This window comes from Sorex fumeus, unplaced genomic scaffold (genome assembly GCF_029834395.1).
Source record: "Sorex fumeus unplaced genomic scaffold, SorFum_2.1 ptg000265l, whole genome shotgun sequence".
Classification (NCBI taxonomy): domain Eukaryota; kingdom Metazoa; phylum Chordata; class Mammalia; order Eulipotyphla; family Soricidae; genus Sorex; species Sorex fumeus.
The window spans coordinates 9,649,861-9,671,759 of record NW_026606322.1 but is presented as its reverse complement, the minus strand read 5'-3'; the positions used below and the strand labels follow the sequence as shown (position 1 = coordinate 9,671,759).

Genomic DNA, 21,899 nt, shown 5'->3' with positions numbered 1-21,899 from the left:
CTCTCCAGGAGACCCAGTGAGGTGCCCCAGACTGCTGCTTCCTCTTGTCTGCTTGCCAATGGAGGACTTCTGTTCTACCTTCTCCTGGAGGAAAACAGCCTGTCACTGTGGGTTTGCTGTGGATCCAACAAGCTGCCTTTGTTTCTCTCAACTCTGAAACGCTACAGAAAGCAACAGAGTGGGCAGGTGACTGCTTCCTGGGAAGACAGCCACAAGTCTGCGCACAGCGGTGGGAAGAGGCAACTCTGTCTATTCACTCGGACCTGCTCCTGTGTGCGCTTCTTTGAGACACACACATCAACACACACACACACACACACACACACACACACACACACACACACTTCCAGACAAGAGTACACACACCACACACTTCCAGACAAGAATACACACACCACACACTTCCAGACAAGAATACACACACCACACACTTCCAGACAAGAGTACACACACACACACACACACACACACACACACACGTTCACACGTTAGAAAATCCAACAGAATTGCAGAGTTGGTTAAGTGCAATCTACTCCAAGTATATTCAAGTTTCTCGTGAAAGGGCAACATTGAAACTACTGATGGTGGTTGGGCTCTTTCAGAATGCCCGATACCCTCATCACAGACAGTGGAGAGCAGTGATGCACCCTGTTAAGGCAACAGAGCAGAAGCAGATTTGGGAGATCTCTGACCAACAAGAAATGTGAGAATCAATCTCATTGTCCTTGGGGAATAGGAATGTGGGACAGTTTCTGACTGAGCACCTCAGACTGCATGTGTATATGCATAACGTGTACTCATTTACAGATGTTTTTGACAGCAGCTGTGAGAAACCAGAAGGGTTAAGTCACTTTCATTATTAGAATCTACATATAAATTGCAAGATTTTGCTGGGCAATGATATCCTTATGTTGCAACAGTGCTAGCAACAGATGTCTCTGATGGAGTCAGTTTCCCCACCCCCACCCCTCTTAGGTATATCAGAATCTCATGGAGGCATTTTGAACCAAGGAAACCTCTGAATTTGAAAGAGGCCTAGTAGGGACTTTTGACATCCTAATTAGATATAGCAGAAGTCAGGTCTCATAATACTGGCTTGATTTTCCCTATGATCTGCAGATTACGCTCTGTCACTGAAGATCCGAAAGTGGTGAATTTGCATTTAGGCAAAGAACCACCAGATCAACCAGATGCTCTCTAAAATGGAGAAAGACAAAGGTTCAGAGTTATATGCTGTAGAGAGAAAGAAAGTTTTTTTTTTTTTTTTTGGTTAAGATTATTCTCCCTGTTAAGAAAATGTTTAAAACTGGCAGCCAGGCCCCTGTGATGTATGATGGGATTCACGATCCTGCCTTATGCCCAGCCAAGGCCTATGTCACTGAAACAGGAAATAGATCCACTTTAGTACAAGTTCAGTTTTCACAAGCTACTGTTTTCACAGTGCTCAGTCACAAAAACAGGGCAAGGATTTGTTGTTTCCGGGTCGCACCTGGCAATGCTCAGGGCTTACTCTTATTTCTGTGTTCAGGGAGAACTGCACAACTCAGGGGGCCGGAGCAAGGCAAGCACCTTCCCCTCTGTGCTATCTTTCCAACCCCAGGGCACATATTTGTTTGTGATAATGCAAACCACTAAACAACCAGGAAAGTTCATGTCCTCAAACCCTTCCCTTTTCTCTTTCTCTCCTGTCTCTTTGCTGGGCTTTCTGGATTAAGGCCAGGATTCTCTCCTATACATGGCGTCCTGTGAACCAAATTTAACCGAGCTCATGTCACACTAGATTTTAATCTTAGTTAGTTTCTAGAACAATAGGCTTCTCCTGAAGAACTCGCTAGAATTCAGGGGTCTGGGTCAGGGTATGGACATTCTCTAGGGCACTCTGACTCCAAGAGTGAAGCGCAGGGCTCTGAACTCAAAGACATGCCTTGCGGAATTCCTCGCTTCCCTCTTCACCCTAGGAAGGATGGAAACAAATCCTAGTGTTCCATGCCATTTTCGGGAACCTGTTACTGCACACCACCAACTGTAGTAAGTGTTCCAGGAAAAAAAGGAAGATGCAGACACCTAGAGAAATCTTTGGGGTGTTTTAGTCAGGGCGATCGTCTTAATACCTAATGGTCAGAATGACACTTTGGGTTAGTAATTTCCATGTTCTGTATGTTGACAGGAATAGTAAGAAAACCCGGCCCCCCTCCCCCCTTGCCTCTATATGCAGTTTGAGCACCAGGGGGAAACACAGCTTTTGAAAGTTTGCCCATGTGATCTATTTCATGGGCACCTAAGAGAACAGCCCTTTCTTTAAGGAAAACAGAGGAGATAAAGGGGCTGCCGATTCCCAACGGGGAGGTTCAGGCTAGCCTTAGAAAGCCCCTGCGGCTGGGTCAGCTCAAGAACTCTTTTCACTACCCCCACAGATGGAGAGGCCTTGGTCGCTGTGCCATTTCTAAGGAATTAGGCAGGCTATTGAAATTCTAGTGCTCCCTTCCTTTTGTTTGTCACCAAGTCACATGGTTCTGGCTTCAGTGTCCTATTTTTCTTTTCTTGTTTGAAATTTCTTTTTCTGGGGGACAAAAATTGGCCATTTAAATAAAGTTCTTTTCTAGTGAGTAAAGAGGTTTCTCAGAGCCAGAAAGTACTCAAAAGAGTCTGCCGGCCCTGCCCGTGGAACAGCTCAGAGATTTCTCTAAATACCTTTTGCCAAAACTTCCTAGTTGTGCAATTGGATGTTCTCTGGGTTTACATTGTTGGGGACTGAATGCATCTTGCAATCTTTTTGTTCTCTTCCCCGGGGGCTTCCATTACTCCGGACTTCAACTCTACTAAATTAAAGAATTCTTTCAGAAGATTTCTGTTAAAGAGCCACATCCCCACAGAAAGGGCAACTCCTGCATTCTCCTAAATCCCAGGGGTATCTCAGGTTGTGTCTTGATTTTCTTTCTTTTGCAGCAGACACCGGCAGATCTGATTTGGTTAACAGACACATTACCTGCAGAATCTTCTAGCTCCTCTTCCCAGTCCCAATTAATTCAATCTCATATCGGCTAGTGGAAGAGGCTTCAGAACAGGCCCATCTGGTGGAAACTCTGGCCAGATCTACCTCCCAGCGTCTTTCCCTGAAGCCTGGGCAGATGTGGGGTACAACATGTGGAAGTCCCAAATAGGAAGCAATACCAAGCTGCCTTATGGTCTCTTTCAGGGATCTGAGGAGTTTAGAAGGGAGTTTTCTAAGGATTCTCATTTTCAATTTCTGTGCTGAGGCAAACACTGACTGGGAGTGGGAATATACTGTTGATTGGCGTATTTGCATGATGGAGGCCAAGCCAGGCATTAGGACTCTTCATCTTCTCATACCAGAGTGCACAAATTCCATTACTGGGCTGGAAAGGGTTTTCTTGATCCTTCTAGATTACTGGGATGCTCCAAAAGAAAACCCCTCTGACTTTCAAGCAAAGAGAATTCAAGTTTTTCTTTTATACTTAAGATCAGGAGCTGTGGTCACCCTCAAGATATTTCGAGATAAGCACTGCAGTCTGAGCCTGAGTCAGCTACTCATCAAACTGACTTATGGCACAAAGGATTCAGAACATTAGAAATTTGGGGAGGAAAAAGCCTATAAAAATGTTACTAAGAGCTAAAGTTTACAACTTAAATCTACATAGTAAAAGAACTTTGATATGGAGATTTTCCCTTCAGATATTTTCGGGATCTTGCCTTATTTCTCAATCTTCACAAATTGATATGCATCAGATACAAGTGTCCAAATTTCTTCTTTTCTTAGGGCTATATTTTACATACTTCGAGTATTTTTGTACAAATATTGGCATTTATTAGGCATAAAACTGCCCACTACACTTAGATGCTATCAATTTTTTAAGCGTTAGGAAATTTTATTTTCATAAGCTGTACATAAATGTCTCCACATTGAAACAAACATTCCACTTTAACTTTTGCCCTTTTTCTTAGTTCAGTTAATCCAGTTTTTAAGCCATAAGATACTTTGAAAAATAATGTTCTTTTTTATACCAGTTCTTGTTCACTGTACTCATTTCAAGAGATCTTAAATAGGAAGCATTTATTTATCTTTTTCTCCTGGTCATCATAAAAAAAAAAAAACCTTTTTTTTTTTTTTGGTACTCATAGCATGAAGTTCTAAATGTAAGGGAAGTGTTGGATTGTAAATGAAAAACTAAAGGATCTACGCTCATCTTCTATTACTGAAACAAAACATCTCCCCATTTACTAAGATGTCTGGAATTAATTTAAAAGAACTGACAATCTGAAAGTACCTATGTCTTTTGGAAATAGATACTGATTGGTTCATTTTCTAAAATGTAGGTCAATTGGGAAAGCAGCCCTTTCAGAGGCCAGAACATAAAGCAATGACCTCACAGCAACTTAATTTTCACCCAGACTAAATCTTCCACTCCAATCTAGCATCTTCTTCTCTCCAGAGAACTATCTGTCAATTACTTTAGTCTGTAAAACAATTGAGATGAAGTCATACAAAAAGAAAAAGTCTGCAGCTAAGCAAACCTAGATAGTCCAAGTTGTCATACTGGTTATCTCACTGCAAGTATGAGAGAGAGAGAGAGAGAGAGAGAGAGAGAGAGAGAGAGAGAGAGAGAGAGAGAGAGAGATTTTCTTTAAAGGAAAAGGATAAATATTAGGATTTTAAACACAATTGGAATTTCACCCTCCATGTTCTATAACAAAAGATGGATTCTAATCCAATTGCTAAGATTTTTATGTGGCAAATCAGCATTAAGGCAAATGGGTCTCCCTTAGATCTGAAAAGCAAACAGCTAAATGTGGCCCATACTTGTACCCCAGATCAACTTTTCTATAAGTACTCTGTTTTGTCTACTTTGCTAATTATGAATAAGGTCACTATTTTAATCAGCTGCTGTTAAATAATTTTAAACATCTGAAGTGACATTTGGCCTTCTTTTATTGGTAACATAAACCAAGTAATCTCAAGTCACTTTTCTGCTATGTCATAATTTAAAAAAAAAGTCATTTCATTCCCTCCATTCCCCCCTTTTTAATTTCATGGGTTAAATGACTTTTCAAATGCCAAAAAGATTCCAGGACATGGTTAATTAATCATTGCTCCCTCTATTGGTGGTAAGTGGAAATAAGAATTTTTAACAACATTGCTATTTTTAAAAAACAAAGTTAGCAAGAGAAAAATGGACTTCTCATTTCTGAAGCTATTTTCCACTAATGTCAACTTTGGACACACACTTCTTGAAAGGACTCAGCTCAGAAGTCATGACGGGTTAGTTATCCATTCAAATCAACCTTAAAACTCGTAGCAAGATACTTACTAAGTTAAGGACCACAGGATCAAATCAAACTCACATCTACACCAGCTGTATAGCCCTACTAAAACCCACCAAGAACTGTGGAAAAGATCCAGGTCAACCAAATATGTAAATTACATTTACAACATCAATTTAGTCATCATAGAGTTAAATTACGTTGGAAGATTTCTTCGCGTTTGGTACACTGTTTTTGTAAATAAGTTGCTGATAGAAAACGAAATTAAAACATCAAGTAATATTAAATAAAAATGCTCTCTTTTTCTTAAAAATTGTAATTTGATGTTTCTGCTTTGTTTAAAGATAGGCTTTCCCTCAAGTTAAGATATGCTCAGCAATGAAATAACCTTGGGGGTTTTTGTGAGATTTACAATTTCCTATATTTGAATCCCTTCTGGAGACTGTCTTTACTGAACAAAATACTTAGTATAATACCTACTTTAGGACCGAGGAGAGAAATCCCAACCAAGAAGGGAGAGAGGAATCTAGAATGATGAAAAGACTTGGTGGCCTTTTGAGTGAGGATGTTGGCATTTGGGAAGATTTTGTTCTTTCTTGAAACCTTTCCTAACAAGCAAGGGTTAAGAAGTCACCTAAAGAATGAACACCGTGTTCAGTCCTTTTAACATGGTTCACATAATCCAAAGGTGATATTTGAAAGGAGGAAAGTAATTTTGGCATCAAATCATCCTGATCTGTAACAGGCTTCTGAATACGCTGCTCTCCATAGCTGAGAAGGGCAAGGAGATCTGGTAGAGTTCTGAGAATGCCTCTTTCTGGCGGACTCCCAAAGGAAAGAACCCTTTTGTCAAGACCTCTACACTACTAGTGTTTTGTTTAAAAACAAATGAAGAGAGTAAAGTCAACAGAAATGCTAGAATCATAAGATTTCAACGAGCTTTTTGAGAAGCAAGAAATCTATTTCTGAAAAGTAAAGTCCCTCCCATGAACAAGAACAGAATTCTAGATGGATTGTTGACAGCAAATTCAGTGGAACAACGTAAGCTTGCTAAAAGTCAAAGAACTACATATCAAAATACAAAGCAGCAGTTCAAATTACAGCAGGGATGGGCTGGCCACAGCGGCCCTCATCAACCCAGGCAATACTTAAAATAATAAAAATTAAGAAAAAATTAAAAAAAATATGAAGAAAATATCCTTCCTCTCTTTCAAATATAACTTTAATTGCCTTTTATTCTTTCTATCTGGAAGCAGTAACGCTAACCTTAACAGTCTGACTTACCAAAAAATATATATATATATGTGTGAAATAAAATAAAAGAGAAGGGATTGGTGGCAGTGTAAGCGAAACCAAAATGGAAAAAAAAATTACTTTGAACAATCTCATTTTTTTTGTTTTTTTTTTTACACAAATACTGTTGTAAATATATTAAAAAAATCAGCATTCTATCTGGTAAACGTCACTTTTGCCCCTCTATAAAATTTTGAATTAAAAAAGCCTCATGAACTTTTTTTACTCCCCCCACCCTCCACTTTCTCTTTCTTTTTCTCTTCCACAAGAATATATCCTGACACTTTTTTTTTTGTTTTTGTTTTTTGCAAAGATGGTTGGAAATAATCCTTCTCTTGTACCTAGAAACGTAGGTGCAAACCTCTGATATCTTTGTTTTATCTGCATTCCTGCCTTTCATGAAAGTCCCTCTTGATTGTGCTGAGGCTGGGGCCCAGCGAAGACACTGAATAAATACGAGAGCCACTGTTGCTTGACGCTTGTCCAAGTCTTCCTGGCTTCTGCTGACAGGGGGAGTCTGGAGGAGGTGGGCCAGGTGGGTGGGCCCGAACAGAACATGGGGGAGAAGCCGTCATTCGCCTTTCCCACACCACCCAAACCCACTGTCCCTTCCCACCCCCACAGCCCTTTTGGGAAATCAGACATCCTGGTAGGTGGAAAACAGCAGGGCCTTTCTCTGGGTATTCAACCAGAAGTGATATTCCACAGTTTTAACTGGTTACTGTGAAGTCCAAGCGGCCAGAATTGTGAAAATGTCCACTGAAACACTGCAAGCGGTGTACTTAAAGACAGTAGGCCTTTTAGATTTTGTGATATATTTTTGTAGTGCTCTTCACAAGTGAAAAAAAAAATTTTTTTTTTTTTACTTTTTTTTTAAAAGGTTTTTTTGTAAAGAAGGGTTGTATTTAGAGGCCAGTAGCTAGAGATCCAACCAGTGGACCTCTTGAAGCACTACCAGGCCTTAAGGCCACCATCCGAGGGAGGCTGGGAAAACTATTATTCACCCGAGCCTCCGGAAATGTAATGTACCAGCAGGCAAAAAACAGTTCTTCATGTAGTACAAAATGAAACGAAACGAAAACAGAAACAGAAAGTAAAAACGAAACCAAAACATTTCTTAAATTCTAGTGCCATAGCTTTTTTTTTGTTTGTTTGTTTTTTTGTCGCTGTTTTGTTTTGTTCATAAGAAAAAAGAGAGAAAGAGACTACTTATCCATCAGACACATGCATCCTCATGTGGTCGTTGAACTGCTCGATTTGGTCAAACTTGGCTGGACAGACGGAGCAGACGTAAGTGGTCCCCTCCGTGCAGGCCACCACCCCAGGGGGGCCGGCGCGGGCCCCGGGGGGTGTGCCCGCAGGAGGGGTGCCGTTGCTGGCACTGTGCAGGGCCACGTGCCGCTCCAGGAGGGTCTTGTGGGAGAACTTCTTTTTGCAGATGTAGCACTCATAGGACTTCTCCCCCCGGTGGAGGCGCATGTGCACGTTGAGCGAGCTCTTCTGGGTGAAGCGCTTGTTGCAGATGCTGCACTGGTAGGCCCTCACTCCTGTGTGTGTCACCATGTGCTTGATAAGGTAATCCTTTAAGGAGAAGGAGCGCCAGCAGATGCTGCACTGGTGGGGCTTCTCACCTGTTGGTGTGGAGGGAAGAGACAGCAGGCAGGACACAGCGAGGGAGGGAGAATGAGAAACAGGAAAACAAGACGACAAGGAGAACAAAACAAAACACAATTAAAACACAATGAAATCTGATTTGGTTAATGGGTCGCCCTTGATTGGAAAGATCCAGTCCTTCCTGGCTCTTGTGTTCTGAGAAAACTTGCTTTAAGGTGATGTCAGCACAGTTTAGAGGGTTCCATTTCCCCAGGCCAGAAAATGGCTCTCTTGGGAAGCTACAAGGTAATCCCCACTAACATTCTTCAACAAAGGTCATTCTGTGGAGAAAATGGAAAGCTACTTTAACAGGGTCATTTTCAGGCCTTCATTAGGGGATTTACCTGTGTGCATTTCCCATTAATATTATCAAACATATATAAGAAATGCAAGGGGGAAGATCTTTGGAGACACGGGGTTCTAAGACTCGGAACTAAAGACACAGACACATAGCTTGGCTCATTGGGGACCTTCTGCTCGCATTCTAATCAGTAAGTAAAGTCAGGTCTTGCTTGGCGGTCAATTGGAAAGTATCGGTCAATAGAAGAATACCTATGCTTTCAATCGAATGTATTTTAGATAGAATTCTTCCTAAAATGTAACTTAGGACATAAATGGCTACTCTGTCCTTTTTTTTTTTTCTTTTTGGGTCACACCCAGTGGTGCTCAGGGGTTACTCCTGGCTTTGCACTCAGGAATCACTCCTGGCACTGCTCAGGGAACCATATGGGATGCTGGGAATCGAACCCGGGTCAGCAAGGCAAACACCCTACCTGCTGTACTATCGCTCTAGCCCCAGTAAATGGCCACTTTGTCTTGACTGTGCTAGGCTTCAGGTTGGACTTACCAGGTATGGAAGGGGAGCTAATGGTGGGCAATATAATAATTTCAGAGGTAAGGGGTCCTGTTTAAATCCAGGCACCAATGTATGACCTGCCATTCTGACAAATGCCCAAGTGACTTGGAAGCATACAGTCCTACTTATCTCATTGTGTTGGTGCTGACATAAAATAATACACGTGCAACCATTTTTCAGACCACCAAGAGTGGTGTGGGAATACTTGCATGGTATTATTATTAGAAGACTATTCTACCACTCCCCCCCTACCCTGCCCATTAAATGATTCCATACGATATTTTTTTGAACTCTTGGATCAATTTAAAAAATATCTTTCTCTATATTTGCTCTCGGTCTTTTGGATGAAGTCCTTTTTCTTAATCCTCAGTTTACTGCTTTGGTTTGTTGCTAGCTAGCTTAAAAATCCAGTGATCAGACTTGTTAAAAATAGGGACGTTAAATGAAAATATTGTCACCGCATGACCACATGATTTATTAATCTTTCTATAATATCCACAGGCTGGAACAACTCTTTGGAGTGAAACTTGGTTTTGTTGGTGCTATCTGTCCTCAGCTCTGCTTCTGATAGGTGATAAGATACAAATTGCATTACCGGTCTTCCCTCTTTTCAACCTCATTACGATTGTTGTATCAGTTCTTCTATGTACCTTCTCACTAACTGTGCCTAAAGTCCAACCCTTTGAAGCTCTCTAGAGTAGCAATTCAACATCTGGGACCCAGAGTGATAGTACAGGGTGTAGGGCGTTTGCCTTGCATGTGGCCAACCAGGGATAGATCCCCAGCATCCCATAAGGTCCCCTAAGTACTGCTAGGAGTAATTACTGAGTGCAGAGTCTGGAATAACCCCTGAGCATCACCGAGTGTGACCCCAAAAGAAAAAGTTTATATATAATTCAACATCTGGATAGGAAATCACTTCTCAAATTCGAGTTAACTTCCATTTGAAGTATGTGCCTTGACTCTCCTTTCTCCCCCATTATACAACAAAAGAGATTTGATGTGTCACTGTAATTACAGTAATAAAAACAAGTGCAGAGTGCTTGTGCCTGGCTCAGTGTGGGTGAACTAATGTAGTGTTCAGGATCCGGTTCAGTGCCTATGATCTGGTGGATGAAGCTTTACCTTGCAGAAAGCTTTTTCACTTTGCAAATACAACATGTGATTTTTTTTGAAATGTACAATCGTAAGAAACACTGTTTAGTTCAGGAAGTACTCTACACATTTATCAATCAATTCTATTAGTATTTGAACTTGCTCTTCTTTTGATGTTTTACAACCGCTTTGGCCTATCCGCCTCTACCCTCAGCTTCCTTCTGATTTCAGTTCCCTTCATTATCACTGATGGGACAGGGGACACCAAAGTATAAAAGGGGTAGAAGAGAAGAATTTCACTTTTCACTGGAATGGGGGGCTGGGTGGGCTGGAGAGCTCCATTTCTAAATGAAGAGCTCAGTCTATGAATGGTGTTTACAGAGAGACTTTTTTTCCCCCTTGAAATAAGAAATTCCCTAAGGGAGACAGTCAAGCATGTTATTTTTAGTAGGAACATTTCTGTCAGCTGCAAACATGCTGGGAACTCAAGCTGGTCTTTGCCATCCCGTGCTTTCTTTCAGTACACTTTCTAGAGGCTGGCTAGGCCAGCCAACTCTCTCTTAAAACACATCTCCCTATAACCTTGAGTGGTAAATGTGCCATCTGAGGTTCCAGATGATATCTTGGCTGTTGGAAAGTTACAATGTGGTCTGTTTTAAAATGCTCTTGTTGCTTGAAACTTTTAACTTTCTTATAGTATACTTGCATGGACACAGAGTCATTGATAATTTTTTTTTTATTTTCACACTCTTCTAAACAACTCTCTATAAATTGATTCTTCACAGTTGACCTCTTTCCCTCTATGGCATATATGTGTGTGTTGTTTATATGTACATAATATTGGCACAGCAGTTAATTACTTGTATGACACTGGGATTTATAAAAATTTTCATCTTTCTAGATTAATTTTCCCTCCAGAGGTGAAAAACTAAACCAGACACTTGTCATGTTCTTTGCAGACTTAGCGGCCTTATGTATGACTGACCTACAACTGCTGAGGACTCTAGTCCAGGCCTTGTTGGCACAAGTCATGAGAGCACCTTGTTCAAATAACTCAATGAATCAGCAGTCCTACATTTTAAATAGGACAAAGTATCTTGTTCCCTACCTTGCCACAGAAAAATCATGTGATAATTAATGAGGAGAAATGTTTGCAAAGCACTTGGGAACTCCTTAAAGGAAAGTACTCTCTATAATTATTAAGGTGCTATGTTAGTGGAATCTAAGCATTTAAAGAACTGTCACACTAAATGGAATATAGTTTCAGATTAGTCAGTGTCTACAACTTTCATTTATTGATGGGTGGATTCAAGAAATGTCACTTAGCAGAAAATTTAATATTTTACCATTATATTTCTGCTTATTAATTATAGGATCCCCAAAAGACTTTCATGACATGAATACGAGCTGCTGTTTCTTGCACTGATTGTGGACACATGAGAAGTTAAGACAAGTGATAGTGAATGGCTTTCTCGACCTGAACCAGGAATGACAAGTTGATTTTTTAGAGAAAGACATGAAGTATTCAATAAACTCTAGAAGCATAACAAAAACAGACACTATAAATATCTTACTTTAAAAAATGATCCTTCTCGGGGTTATAAGAGATATACTGGTCAGATATAATTCTATTATCTTGGCTGAGTGACTTGGGAATGTTCCTTAACCTTTCTAAGTCTCAGTTTCCTTATTTGAAAATTGAGACTAACAATAACAATTATTATTACTGCAATGATGATAATAATAATAATAAATCTGTCTTGTGAAGGAAATTTGAAAATGAAAAAGATTAAAGCACTTAGCCAGAGCATGAGATAATTTTGAGAAAAAAATTAAACTTCCCTTCAGCATAAAGGAACATGTGATAAATGAAACCAACTGAAAAATTACTTGGATGGCTATAGAGTAAGAGAAAAAAAACCTTGTTCAAGTAAACAATTAGACATGGAAAAAGACTGCATGTACTTCCATTAAGAACAGTGTAATCTCAGCTACATATGCTAATTGAAACCAGGGGTACTGTAAACATGCCTGCTAAGAGCCTAGACAGGTTTCCATAAAAAGTAGCAATTGAGTTATAGTGGCAGAGAAAGGAGTTAGCCAGTGAACTAACTCCTCTCCCCTTCCAGGGGAATGCAGGCCCTTTACAGTTCCAATAGGAGAGAGAGTGAGGAAATGCATGCATTTTTCTCTAAAGAGCTACTATTCAATTCCTTCTCGTGGATGGGCTCTGAGACCTACCCTATGACGAGTGACTAGAGAGAGGAAAAAAGGTGTTGTTAGATTAGGAGAAATAAAGGCTTTTATCCAAAGTTCAAATGAAACATGTCCCAATAGTTTGAAATATGCAATTCTGAAATGATCTCTGTATCAGGACACGGCGAGATCTATTTATTCTGCCAACTTTTTCTCATTCTGAAAAGACTCCTTCAGAGTTGAAAGCAGAGAGACTGTATTTGGTAGTAGGGCATTTCTCAGAAGCAGAGTTCCCACCCGTCTCTCCCTTTATCACGACTTCTCCATCCGCTGTCCTAGCACAACAGTCTCTTCTAGTAAACAGAGCAAGGAGTCGAACAGCCAACATAGGAGACTTGTCAGAAGTCACAGGAAAGGAAGAAATATGGATGGAGAGGGGCAATCTGCTTCCCTACTATTGAAGGAAGCAGATGGGGAACTTGAAACTGCAGGTGTTCTGAAGGGGGAAAATCAAGACCTAGGAAGGGTAAGAAAAGAGAAGAAGGTGCAGGAACAATGAAAGTGTGCTCTGATGGAATCACGCAGAGCTTTCACTGGCTGCAGAATTTGTTCTTCAGAGAAGTGTAACTAACGGATGGTCTGCACACCTGAGATACCGTCGCTGTAACAACCCCCAGGCTTTCCTTTCAAATCCCTGCTTATGTACCTGGTGTCAGAGCAACTGTGCTGCTGTCTACAAGGATTTTCCAATTAAGGACACATCTGTGGCTTGGACGACAACTACGTATTTTGGTGTTATAAGCGGATTTTTGAAGAGCTCAGGGAACTCCACCCAACTAATTTTTCTGACAACTTTATGAACAGACTAAATATTTAACATGCATATTTATTTGTTTGTTTTGGGATCATACCCAGTGGTGCTCAGGGTTTACTCCTGACTCTGCGCTCAGGGACTAATCCTGGTGGGGCTTGGGGAACCCTATGGTACTGGGGATCAAGCCGGGATCAGCCACACGTAAGGCAAGTGCCTTCTCTAGTCCCTAAAATAAATATTCAACAGGCATCTCATTAGAAAGGTATAGTAACATGGGTTGGAGTGACAGTACAGTGGGTAAGGCCTTTGTTTTGCATGTGGCTAACTTGGGTTTAATCCCCAGCACCCATATAGTGCCCTGAGTGCAGAGGCAAGAATAAGCCCTGAGCACTGCTGGGTGTGGCCCCCAAACAAACAAAAATATAAAAAGAATGGTATAGTAATATGCAAAGGCTATCCAGCAAGTCAGCAATGACTGAGCATAATGCTGGCCAATTCACAGTATCTCCTTCCTCTCCTGTGAACAATATCCTGCTCCCAGCAGTACACTGAAAATGGATGGTATGCTATAATTCTCACTTACATGTTCCTAAAAGGTTCCGCTAATTTTACAGCTTTCACAGGTTAGTACAATCCACATAATTTATATTATTAAAGAGCAACCATGAGAAATAAGTATTATAGAGATCTGTATCTTATATGGCAAAAAAATGAGGATGGGATTGATTATGGAACCCGAGGCCACCCAGTCAGAAAGTGTTAAAGACATGGTTTTCTTACTTCAGATTTGATACTTGCTCATTACTTCATTGGTTTGGTTTAATTAAATTAGCAGTCGAACCTACATAAGAGGATAATATTCTATCTTGATCTCACTACTTATCAATAATCTTGTTATGTCAACATTATTGCTATATTTATTTATACAAATTCATAGCGGAAATAGCCGTGCTTCCCAAAGTAATAATCAAAATTCTCACTTGTGCAGAGGAAACTACTGAGCTAAAAAGAGTTACCAATAAACATGCCACAATAATTCAGAAAAACATCCATCTATAAATTTTTTGTAAAGAAACTTTAAGTGGAAATGAGATAGAATAAATCCTCTAGAAAATAAAATGGAAAAAGAAAGAAAAGGGCTCTTTCCACCCCTCCCGCTCACTGAGCTGTAATATATTTGTGAGTAAGTCCTCTGAATTAAATTCTCCTAGAAAGTATACCCAAATTTTGGGCATTCATTCCCATAATAAATATTTGTTAAGCAGTATATTTGTTAAGCTTACTTGTATTTGTTTCTAGATCTTAAAGCAAAAAATACTAAGATTAGGCCTTACAAGAAAATTTCACTTAGTATTGTCAGATAGAATATATCATATCAAATTAAACCTGAATCTGGGCAAACCATAAATAACACTTTACTATTAGTATATATACCACCAATATTTCATGGGATATACGTAGATTAAAATATAACTTTATAAAATAAAACTCAGCTGAGAATCTTGTATTTTTGTTTGTAAATTCTGGGTATTGACGATGTGGCAATCCAGATTTCACTGTGCTATTCTATTACATAGATTAAGGTAAGAAAAAACAGAATGTAGTTCAGATCCTCGCAGAAAGTACTTAATATATAAGTATACATAGTATTTGTTGCTTCTTCTATGGAGCTACATCACACAATAAACACTTAACCATGGAAATGGATTAAACTTTTCCATAGGTTTAAGAGACATACCCAATTTATTGTTTGATCAAATATGTGTTTTACTCAGTATACTGACATCAATCTATATATCTATCTTTTTCTGGGCACAGAATTTATATTCTAATGGGAAGGTGTACACATGCCCCCATAATGACAAAACAACCCAATACTGTTTAGTGTCAGGGGTACATTTGTAGTTTGAGAGATTTAGTTCATGTCCCAATGAGAGGAAAATCTCATGCCATGTATTTAATAGAATTTATACCTATAAATTCAACCTGTAAAAGCCCAGGGAGATACGATATTATAGGGTTGCAGGTGCCAACTTTAGCATTTATCTGATACCACATCTATTCTGAGCACCATCGAGGTGGTCCTGGTGGTCCCTGGCATCACGGGACCTGAACTCTGCCCAAGTTCCTTGGCTCCTAGCACTTAATCACTGACCTTGTTAGCTAAGGATCACCAGGATTGGTGTCGGAGTCCCTTGGGCATCATTTGGAAGGTCTAACCCCAAATAATATACAGTTACCTGTTACCCATAACTCTGTCTTTGTATACTTTTTCCAAACATATACATATTGGTAGAATTTTTATTTATTTAATTCTTTTTCTTCTTACTGGCTTCCCAAGCAGTACTCAAGGGGCTGGGGACCACTCTGGTAATACTAAGCCTAGGTGTTGCAGTCCAATGACAGGGCCCTGCAATTTAGTGCTACTTGGGCACACTAGGGGTGGGGGGCACCAGGGTCTCTGGGGCCAGAATACAGTGTCATGCTTAAATGAGTGACTCTGTGGTGCCAGGCTCCAACCTTGCAGTACTCAAGGGGCTGGGGACCACTCTGGTAATACTAAGCCTAGGAGTTGCAGTCCAGTGACAGGGCCCTGCAATTTAGTGCTACTTGGGCACTCTAGGGATGGGGGGCACCAGGATCTCTGGGGCCAGAATACAGTGCCATGCTTAAATGAGTGACTCTGTGGTGCCAGGCTCCAACCTTAGCCCCTTAAAGAACAGAGTGATGAAGCAGAGTGATGCCATTCTTCTTTTAATCACCTACATCCTGCAAGGGAGTGATTCCCAACTTAGTATGAATTTGGGCTTCTTAAATCACACATTGTTGGGCCCCATCATGAGGGTTTCTGATTCAGCTTTCAAATAGGCCTGAGAATTTTCCGCATCTGGTATAGAAATCAGAGTCTGAGGACCACAGCTCTTGGTTTGTACTTGGATTTTCTCTATTACTTGCTATCCACATTTACACTTCCACCAAGACATCTTGTTATGCCCTCTGCCTTTCTCTTCTATCCCGTTCTTTCACCTTTTTCACTCCTGAGTGGAGGAGACATAGCAGAGTCCTGCTTTGTCCTAAAACAAGATGGTTTGTGTTATCTTTTCTCCTCCTCTATTCACCTTTTTTCAAACGCTTGGTTCTTAATGCTTGGTTACTTTTCTCAGTACTTTAATGAAGTTTCACTAAAACAAATTTGAACAACTGGAAGAAGAAAAGAAGTCCTATTGCAGTTTGTCTGGCAGTAGATAGAATGGTTACGTAAGAGATTTTCTTTTACTCTAAAGAAATCAATCTGAAAGATGATTTACCCCGACCAAAAACAAATTACTGTTATGAAGAAAGGTCATGGGAAATGTAAGGAGTAGCACTCCCCTCTAGCATTTGAATTCCGCAGAGGAAGGAAACACATCTAGCGCTTATTATTCAGAGGTGGGAGACAGAGCAAAGAAACTCAATGTCTCCTGGGTAGAGGGAGATAAAGATTTTTTTTTTTTACATTAAGTAGTACTTTGTCTTTTATGAAAAGATCTCACATGCTTCATACCTTTGCAGCTTCTCAAAAGACAGGAAAATTATTATTTCTATTTTAAATTCAAAGAAATTGAGGGTTATGAAATTAAGTGATTTGCTTAAGGTCACATAGCCAATTAAAGGAACCAAAATGAAACCCAAATAATCTAATTTCAGCACAATCATCCTTCATTTATGCATTTATAGAATTATAATCATTATATAATAAGCTTTGACAACCAGGGTTTCTTTGGTACTCAAAGACAATAGGATGGACTACTTATTTGTCTCATATATTTCCTTTCAATAAATATGGGTCACTAAAACTTTGAGCAACAGAGTATTCTGTTTAGAATCTAGATCTTGGAATTGATTCTCTCCAACTGTTGAAAGTAAGCATAATTTACACAAAATCTTACAGTAATTGAAACGATAAGCCAGTTATCATGCATAGTAGATGTAATACAGAGAATTCATTTTGTTTGTTTTTGCTCTGCCAAATGACTCTTTGGTAGGATTCTCTTCAGTTAGACAATAGGTAAAAATAATGAATCCATCTTAACTTTTCCAAGTATCTTGAGTACTTGATAGAATTATTGTTTTTCAGATACTTTGAACTATTTGCTTTGAATTTTTATCATTTTCCTTGAACTTCTTTTTAAAGTTGGGAGTTCCTACTTTTTTTTTTTTTTGCTTACAAAAAATGGTATTGGAGGACTTTGTTTTGAAATGTGGATCCAAATCCTACATTACTTCCACACATCCAGGCTCTTTGCCTTTTGAAAATTGAGACCAATTGTTCTAAGTTTTGTTACTTAGGTTATATATTCCTTCAGTCTTGATAGACTCAGGACTCTTCCAACTGCCACTGCCAAATAATTTTGAGATGAAAGAGAAGAGTGTTGCTTCTTTTAAATGAGCTTCTCCAGTGGTATATGTACATTATTGATTGCTTCCAGATGTGGTCATGTTACAAAAATCAAAAATAAAGCCGTAACTTACTGAGAACCATCATGGTTTACTAGACATTTGAAGGCTATGCTTCGCTCATAACTTACGTTTAAAAAATGACTTTACTTGTAGCTTTTGTATCTCTAATGTCTAAATGTACATTGCTGGTTTTCTCATGGGAAAATCGAGTTATTTGGGTTAGCCACAGAGTCCTTTGGTGAATCCACTAGACAAATGTGGTTATACATCAGAAAGACAAATTTTGGTAGTATGTTGAAAATTTATGTTTCAAATTTAGAGCCCTATTTCAATATGCAATCAAATAGGAACTGTGAATTTTAAATCTGCTAGTTTTGCTAGAGGGTTTACATGGAGTGAGGACCATATTTATGGTTCCAAGTTGAGCAAATCAACTTTGACTAAGGAGACACTTTCAAAAATAGTATCTTTGCCCCTCCTAATTCTTAATTGATAGGTTTAAGAGAGTTATTCAATGAAGGAAGGATATATACTATGTGAGAGTACTCCATAATCTACAAATTGTCACAGAAATAAAAATATTAGTATTTTACTATTTTTCCAGATAGTGATGATGCCCTTATCAGATGGAAACTTTTTCTTGATTGGTCTTAGGTTTTAGGTGCTTTAATATTTATCCTAAATAAATAGAGTGATTTACCACTACATGATTTCCCTCCTACATTTATTAGTCACTATGTCTATTTGGAAGTGTGAAAACTGCCATTTTAAAGAAAATATGGTTCCCATACAGATTTATAGAATATATGGACTTAAAGTTAAACCTAAGAAAAGTCAAAGCATATCTTAATCCATTTCAGTCATTTACTTCCAAACTGTATACCTTGTTTCAGAGTCCCCTTCAGAAAGGGAAGGCTTTCTTCTTCCCTTCTATTCTTAAAATGTATGTGCTTATGTTCTATCCCTTAGATTGCTGCTCAGTCATCTAAGGAAAATAGAAAGGTTGCTTTAAGGAATTAATTTATTTTTGTCATTTAATTCATATATATTGCTTTCCCTTAGCAGCTTAACTATCACTTAATAGCAGTATTCTGAAACCAGAAGTTGGCCAAAAGAATGACTCTTATGATAGAAATTTCAGCTAGAATAACCATCATTGGGGTTTATATTTTTAAGTCCAAGAAAAATCTCTCAAATATTATCATATCTATGGTCAATTATATGGAGGGAAAACTATGGAGTTGCAACTTCAATGTCTGCCCCATTTTGGAGGAATGGCTTAGAGTTCTGTAGAATCACAGAACCCAAGATGAAACACCACCCTGTCCAATGCTTATCTAAGGACTGAATATCCTCTAAATCATCATTGAGATGACAATATACTCTCTCCCTGAATGCCTTTAATAACAAGAATTCAGTTCCTTTGGAGGTAGTCCAACCCATCTTAGAGACGACTTGATAGCTAACTTTTTCTTTTATTTAGTTGAAAGAAATTATTTTAGGGCTTCTAGTCATTAGGTCAGTTCTACCTTTTCAAGTAAAACAGAAAAAATATAATGTCTCTCTCTCCCAACCAAATAAACAATGCTATCAGTGGAATTAAAACCTACCCTTTCTAGAATACTTATTATCTGCCACAAATTGTTTTAATGACTTCACATATATGAATTTAACCCTCAAAATAGTACTATAAGAACAAAACAGCACTTTAGCCCTTTATACAAAGAATGGCCAGGTAATTTTGCAAATGTCCTGATGACAAAATTTTGAAGTGGCGAAGTCTAAATTCAAACCCAAGCATTCTGGCTGGGCCCAGAACTCTAGCTACTGCAGCATAATAGCTTTGAAGCAATAAATAAATATGACTTATATGATGCCTGAGTATTGTCTTCTGCAGGCTGAATATCCCTGAGAACTACAAGCATTGAATGTCATCCCCAAGACATTCAATCATGACTCATACCTACAGTTTTGCAGCCCTTCAATAATCCTAATCGTACTTCTCCTAATGTATATTGATCAACCTACTGTCCCTTCAGAAGGCAGTACCTGGCACAGATTGTGGACTTCAGTTGTTGAAAAGAGAGAATGAGAAAGCAGAAAGCAGATGAAGTCTTTAAAGTGAGTGGCTCTACTCTTCATTGGGTGGGGGGATGATAAATGCAGCATAAGCTTGCATCAGCCTGACTGTAGCTTCCTCAAGCCGGTGATTCGTATAGAGCTTATTACAGATGACCACTCTCCCCTGCTTTACCTATATGACTTGGTTCGAGAAAAATGATGTGACTGACTGGAGAGTATGCTCTCCAAACATTTCCCTGGTATCTAGGATCAAAGATTACAGCACAAAGTTCAACATATTTAAGGTAAGTCATGGTTTGCCAATTCTCTATCAGGCATTCGTAATTGACCCTCTCTAGGAAGGATTTCAGTGGCTATCTTTCTGTGGCAGGCAGCTGGCTCCTATCTAGGGCTTCTAGAAGCTGCCTTTCAGTGACAGGGGGCACCCTGATAACCTGAAAGATGACTGCATGCCTATGACTCCGGATCTTCCCCTGTATCCGTTGGCTTGTCCATCCCACCCTATCCCTTGCTGTCAGGCCTGGGGGGCGGGGGGGGGGGGGGGGGGGTCCTGCACTCACCTGTGTGAACGAACATGTGCTTGACGTAGTTCTGTTTGGCGGTGAAAGTCTTGTTGCAGAGAGTGCACTCATAAGGCTTTTTTTCACCCTGCCCGCTGGCTGTGCTGTGGCCTGCAGATGGGGCCAGGGGCTGTGGTGCTGGCAGCTGTGCAGTAAAGGTGGACAGGCCGGGCTGGGACACTGTCACAAACTGGGTCTGCTGGCCTGTCAGGGGCTGTGGCAGGCTGAAGAGAAAAGGCTTGGGGCCGCTGCCCGCGGGCTGGGTAGTGAAGAGGGCCGGCAGGTAGGTGTTGCCGGCTGTGCCAATGACCTGTGTGTTGCTGGTCAGGGTCAGAGGCATCCTCAGGTTGCTGGTGAGGGTTTCTGTCTGGCGTAAGTAGAGCTGGGTCCCGGGCAGCGGCTGCCCGATGGACGTGTTGACCGAAGGCTGCTGCAGGACGCTCTTGTCGGAGCTGTTGCTGACCGTGATGACCGTGTTCTCCATGTCCACCTCGTTGCTCCTCTCCGGGGAGGAGGCGCCGGTCTCGATGGGGTGCGGCTGGGGCCCACCCTCGGCAGGGGCTTCCGCTCCCTGCTCCGGTTGGGCGGGTTCCGCCTGACCATCCCGGGCCGCTGCGGGCCCGAACTGCTGCTCCACGGAATCAGGCTCGGTGCCGATGGAGGAGCTGACGCCCGAGTCGAAACTTTCTCCCTTGGGCTCGCTCTCGGTGCCCTCGGCCTGGTCGGTGTCTTCCGTGCACTCCTCGGACTCGTTGCGCTCCAGGATCTGCACCCTCTGCTGGCCGTAGTAGTCGTAATCGTCCTCCATCTCCTGCTTGATGTGGATGTTGCCTACCAGGGTCTGGATGCGCACGGGCCGGGGCTGCTTGCGGCAGTGGGTGGTCTCGGGGGTGGTGGACAGGTAGCGCTCCATCTGCTGCGAGCGCTCGTGGATGCGCGTGATCCAGCTGGGGTCTTCCATGTGGTGGTCCCGGGGCAGGCCGAGGGCCGTCTCGTGGTGGCTGACCACGGCCCCGCTGTAGAAGGAGCGCTCGCCGCTGCCGTTCTGCATGGAGCACGCGTAGAGCGCCGAGTAGATCCTGTCCACGCTGTGCTGCGGGTGGCTCTGCAGGTAGCCGGACTCCGTGTCGCTGCTCTGACCCGAGGTGCCGGACTCGGGCGTGCCCCGGGGCGTGTCCTGCCCCGAGTCCTGGATCCCGGGGAACACGTCGCCCACGTTCTGCGACACGATGCGCGTGCACTCATCGATGACGGTCTTGATCTGCAGGATGCTGGCGGCCGTGAGGATCTGCAGGGCTTCCGACTGTGACACGCGCAGCACGCCGCTGTACATGAAGTCAATGAGCTTTTGCACCGACTGCACCGACACCACGGACGGGATCTCGATGTCGCTGTAGCCCAGCAGCAACTTGTCCTGGAAGAAGGGGCTGCCAGCGGCCAGCACGCAGCGGTGCGCGCGCAGCATGCTCCCGTGGATGCGGACCGTCACGTCACAGAAGTGGCCACGGTTGCGCTGCTCGTTGAGGGTCTCGAGCACGGAATTGCTGAAGTTGTGAAGGTTGATGCTGTGAATGCGCTCGGTCATCCCCTTGCAACTGATGTCACCTGCATGAAGACAGATGGAAAACAG

At 41.3% G+C, this 21,899-nt stretch overlaps 1 protein-coding gene across 14 annotated transcripts in view; it reads right to left on the bottom strand.

Annotated features, from left to right (window-relative positions):
- Positions 1-6,589: 6,589 nt before the first annotated feature.
- The window catches only part of ZBTB20 (zinc finger and BTB domain containing 20), a 903,174-nt gene continuing 887,864 nt past the window's right edge, over positions 6,590-21,899 (bottom strand). For all 14 annotated transcript variants that reach the window (XM_056109442.1, XM_056109441.1, XM_056109447.1 and 11 more), the window contains 2 exons: positions 20,270-21,874; positions 6,590-8,204 (listed from right to left, as the gene is read on the bottom strand). In XM_056109442.1, coding sequence (XP_055965417.1) covers positions 7,783-8,204; positions 20,270-21,874 — 2,027 coding nt within the window. In that variant the 3' untranslated portion in view covers positions 6,590-7,782. The remainder of the gene's footprint in view (positions 8,205-20,269; positions 21,875-21,899) is intronic.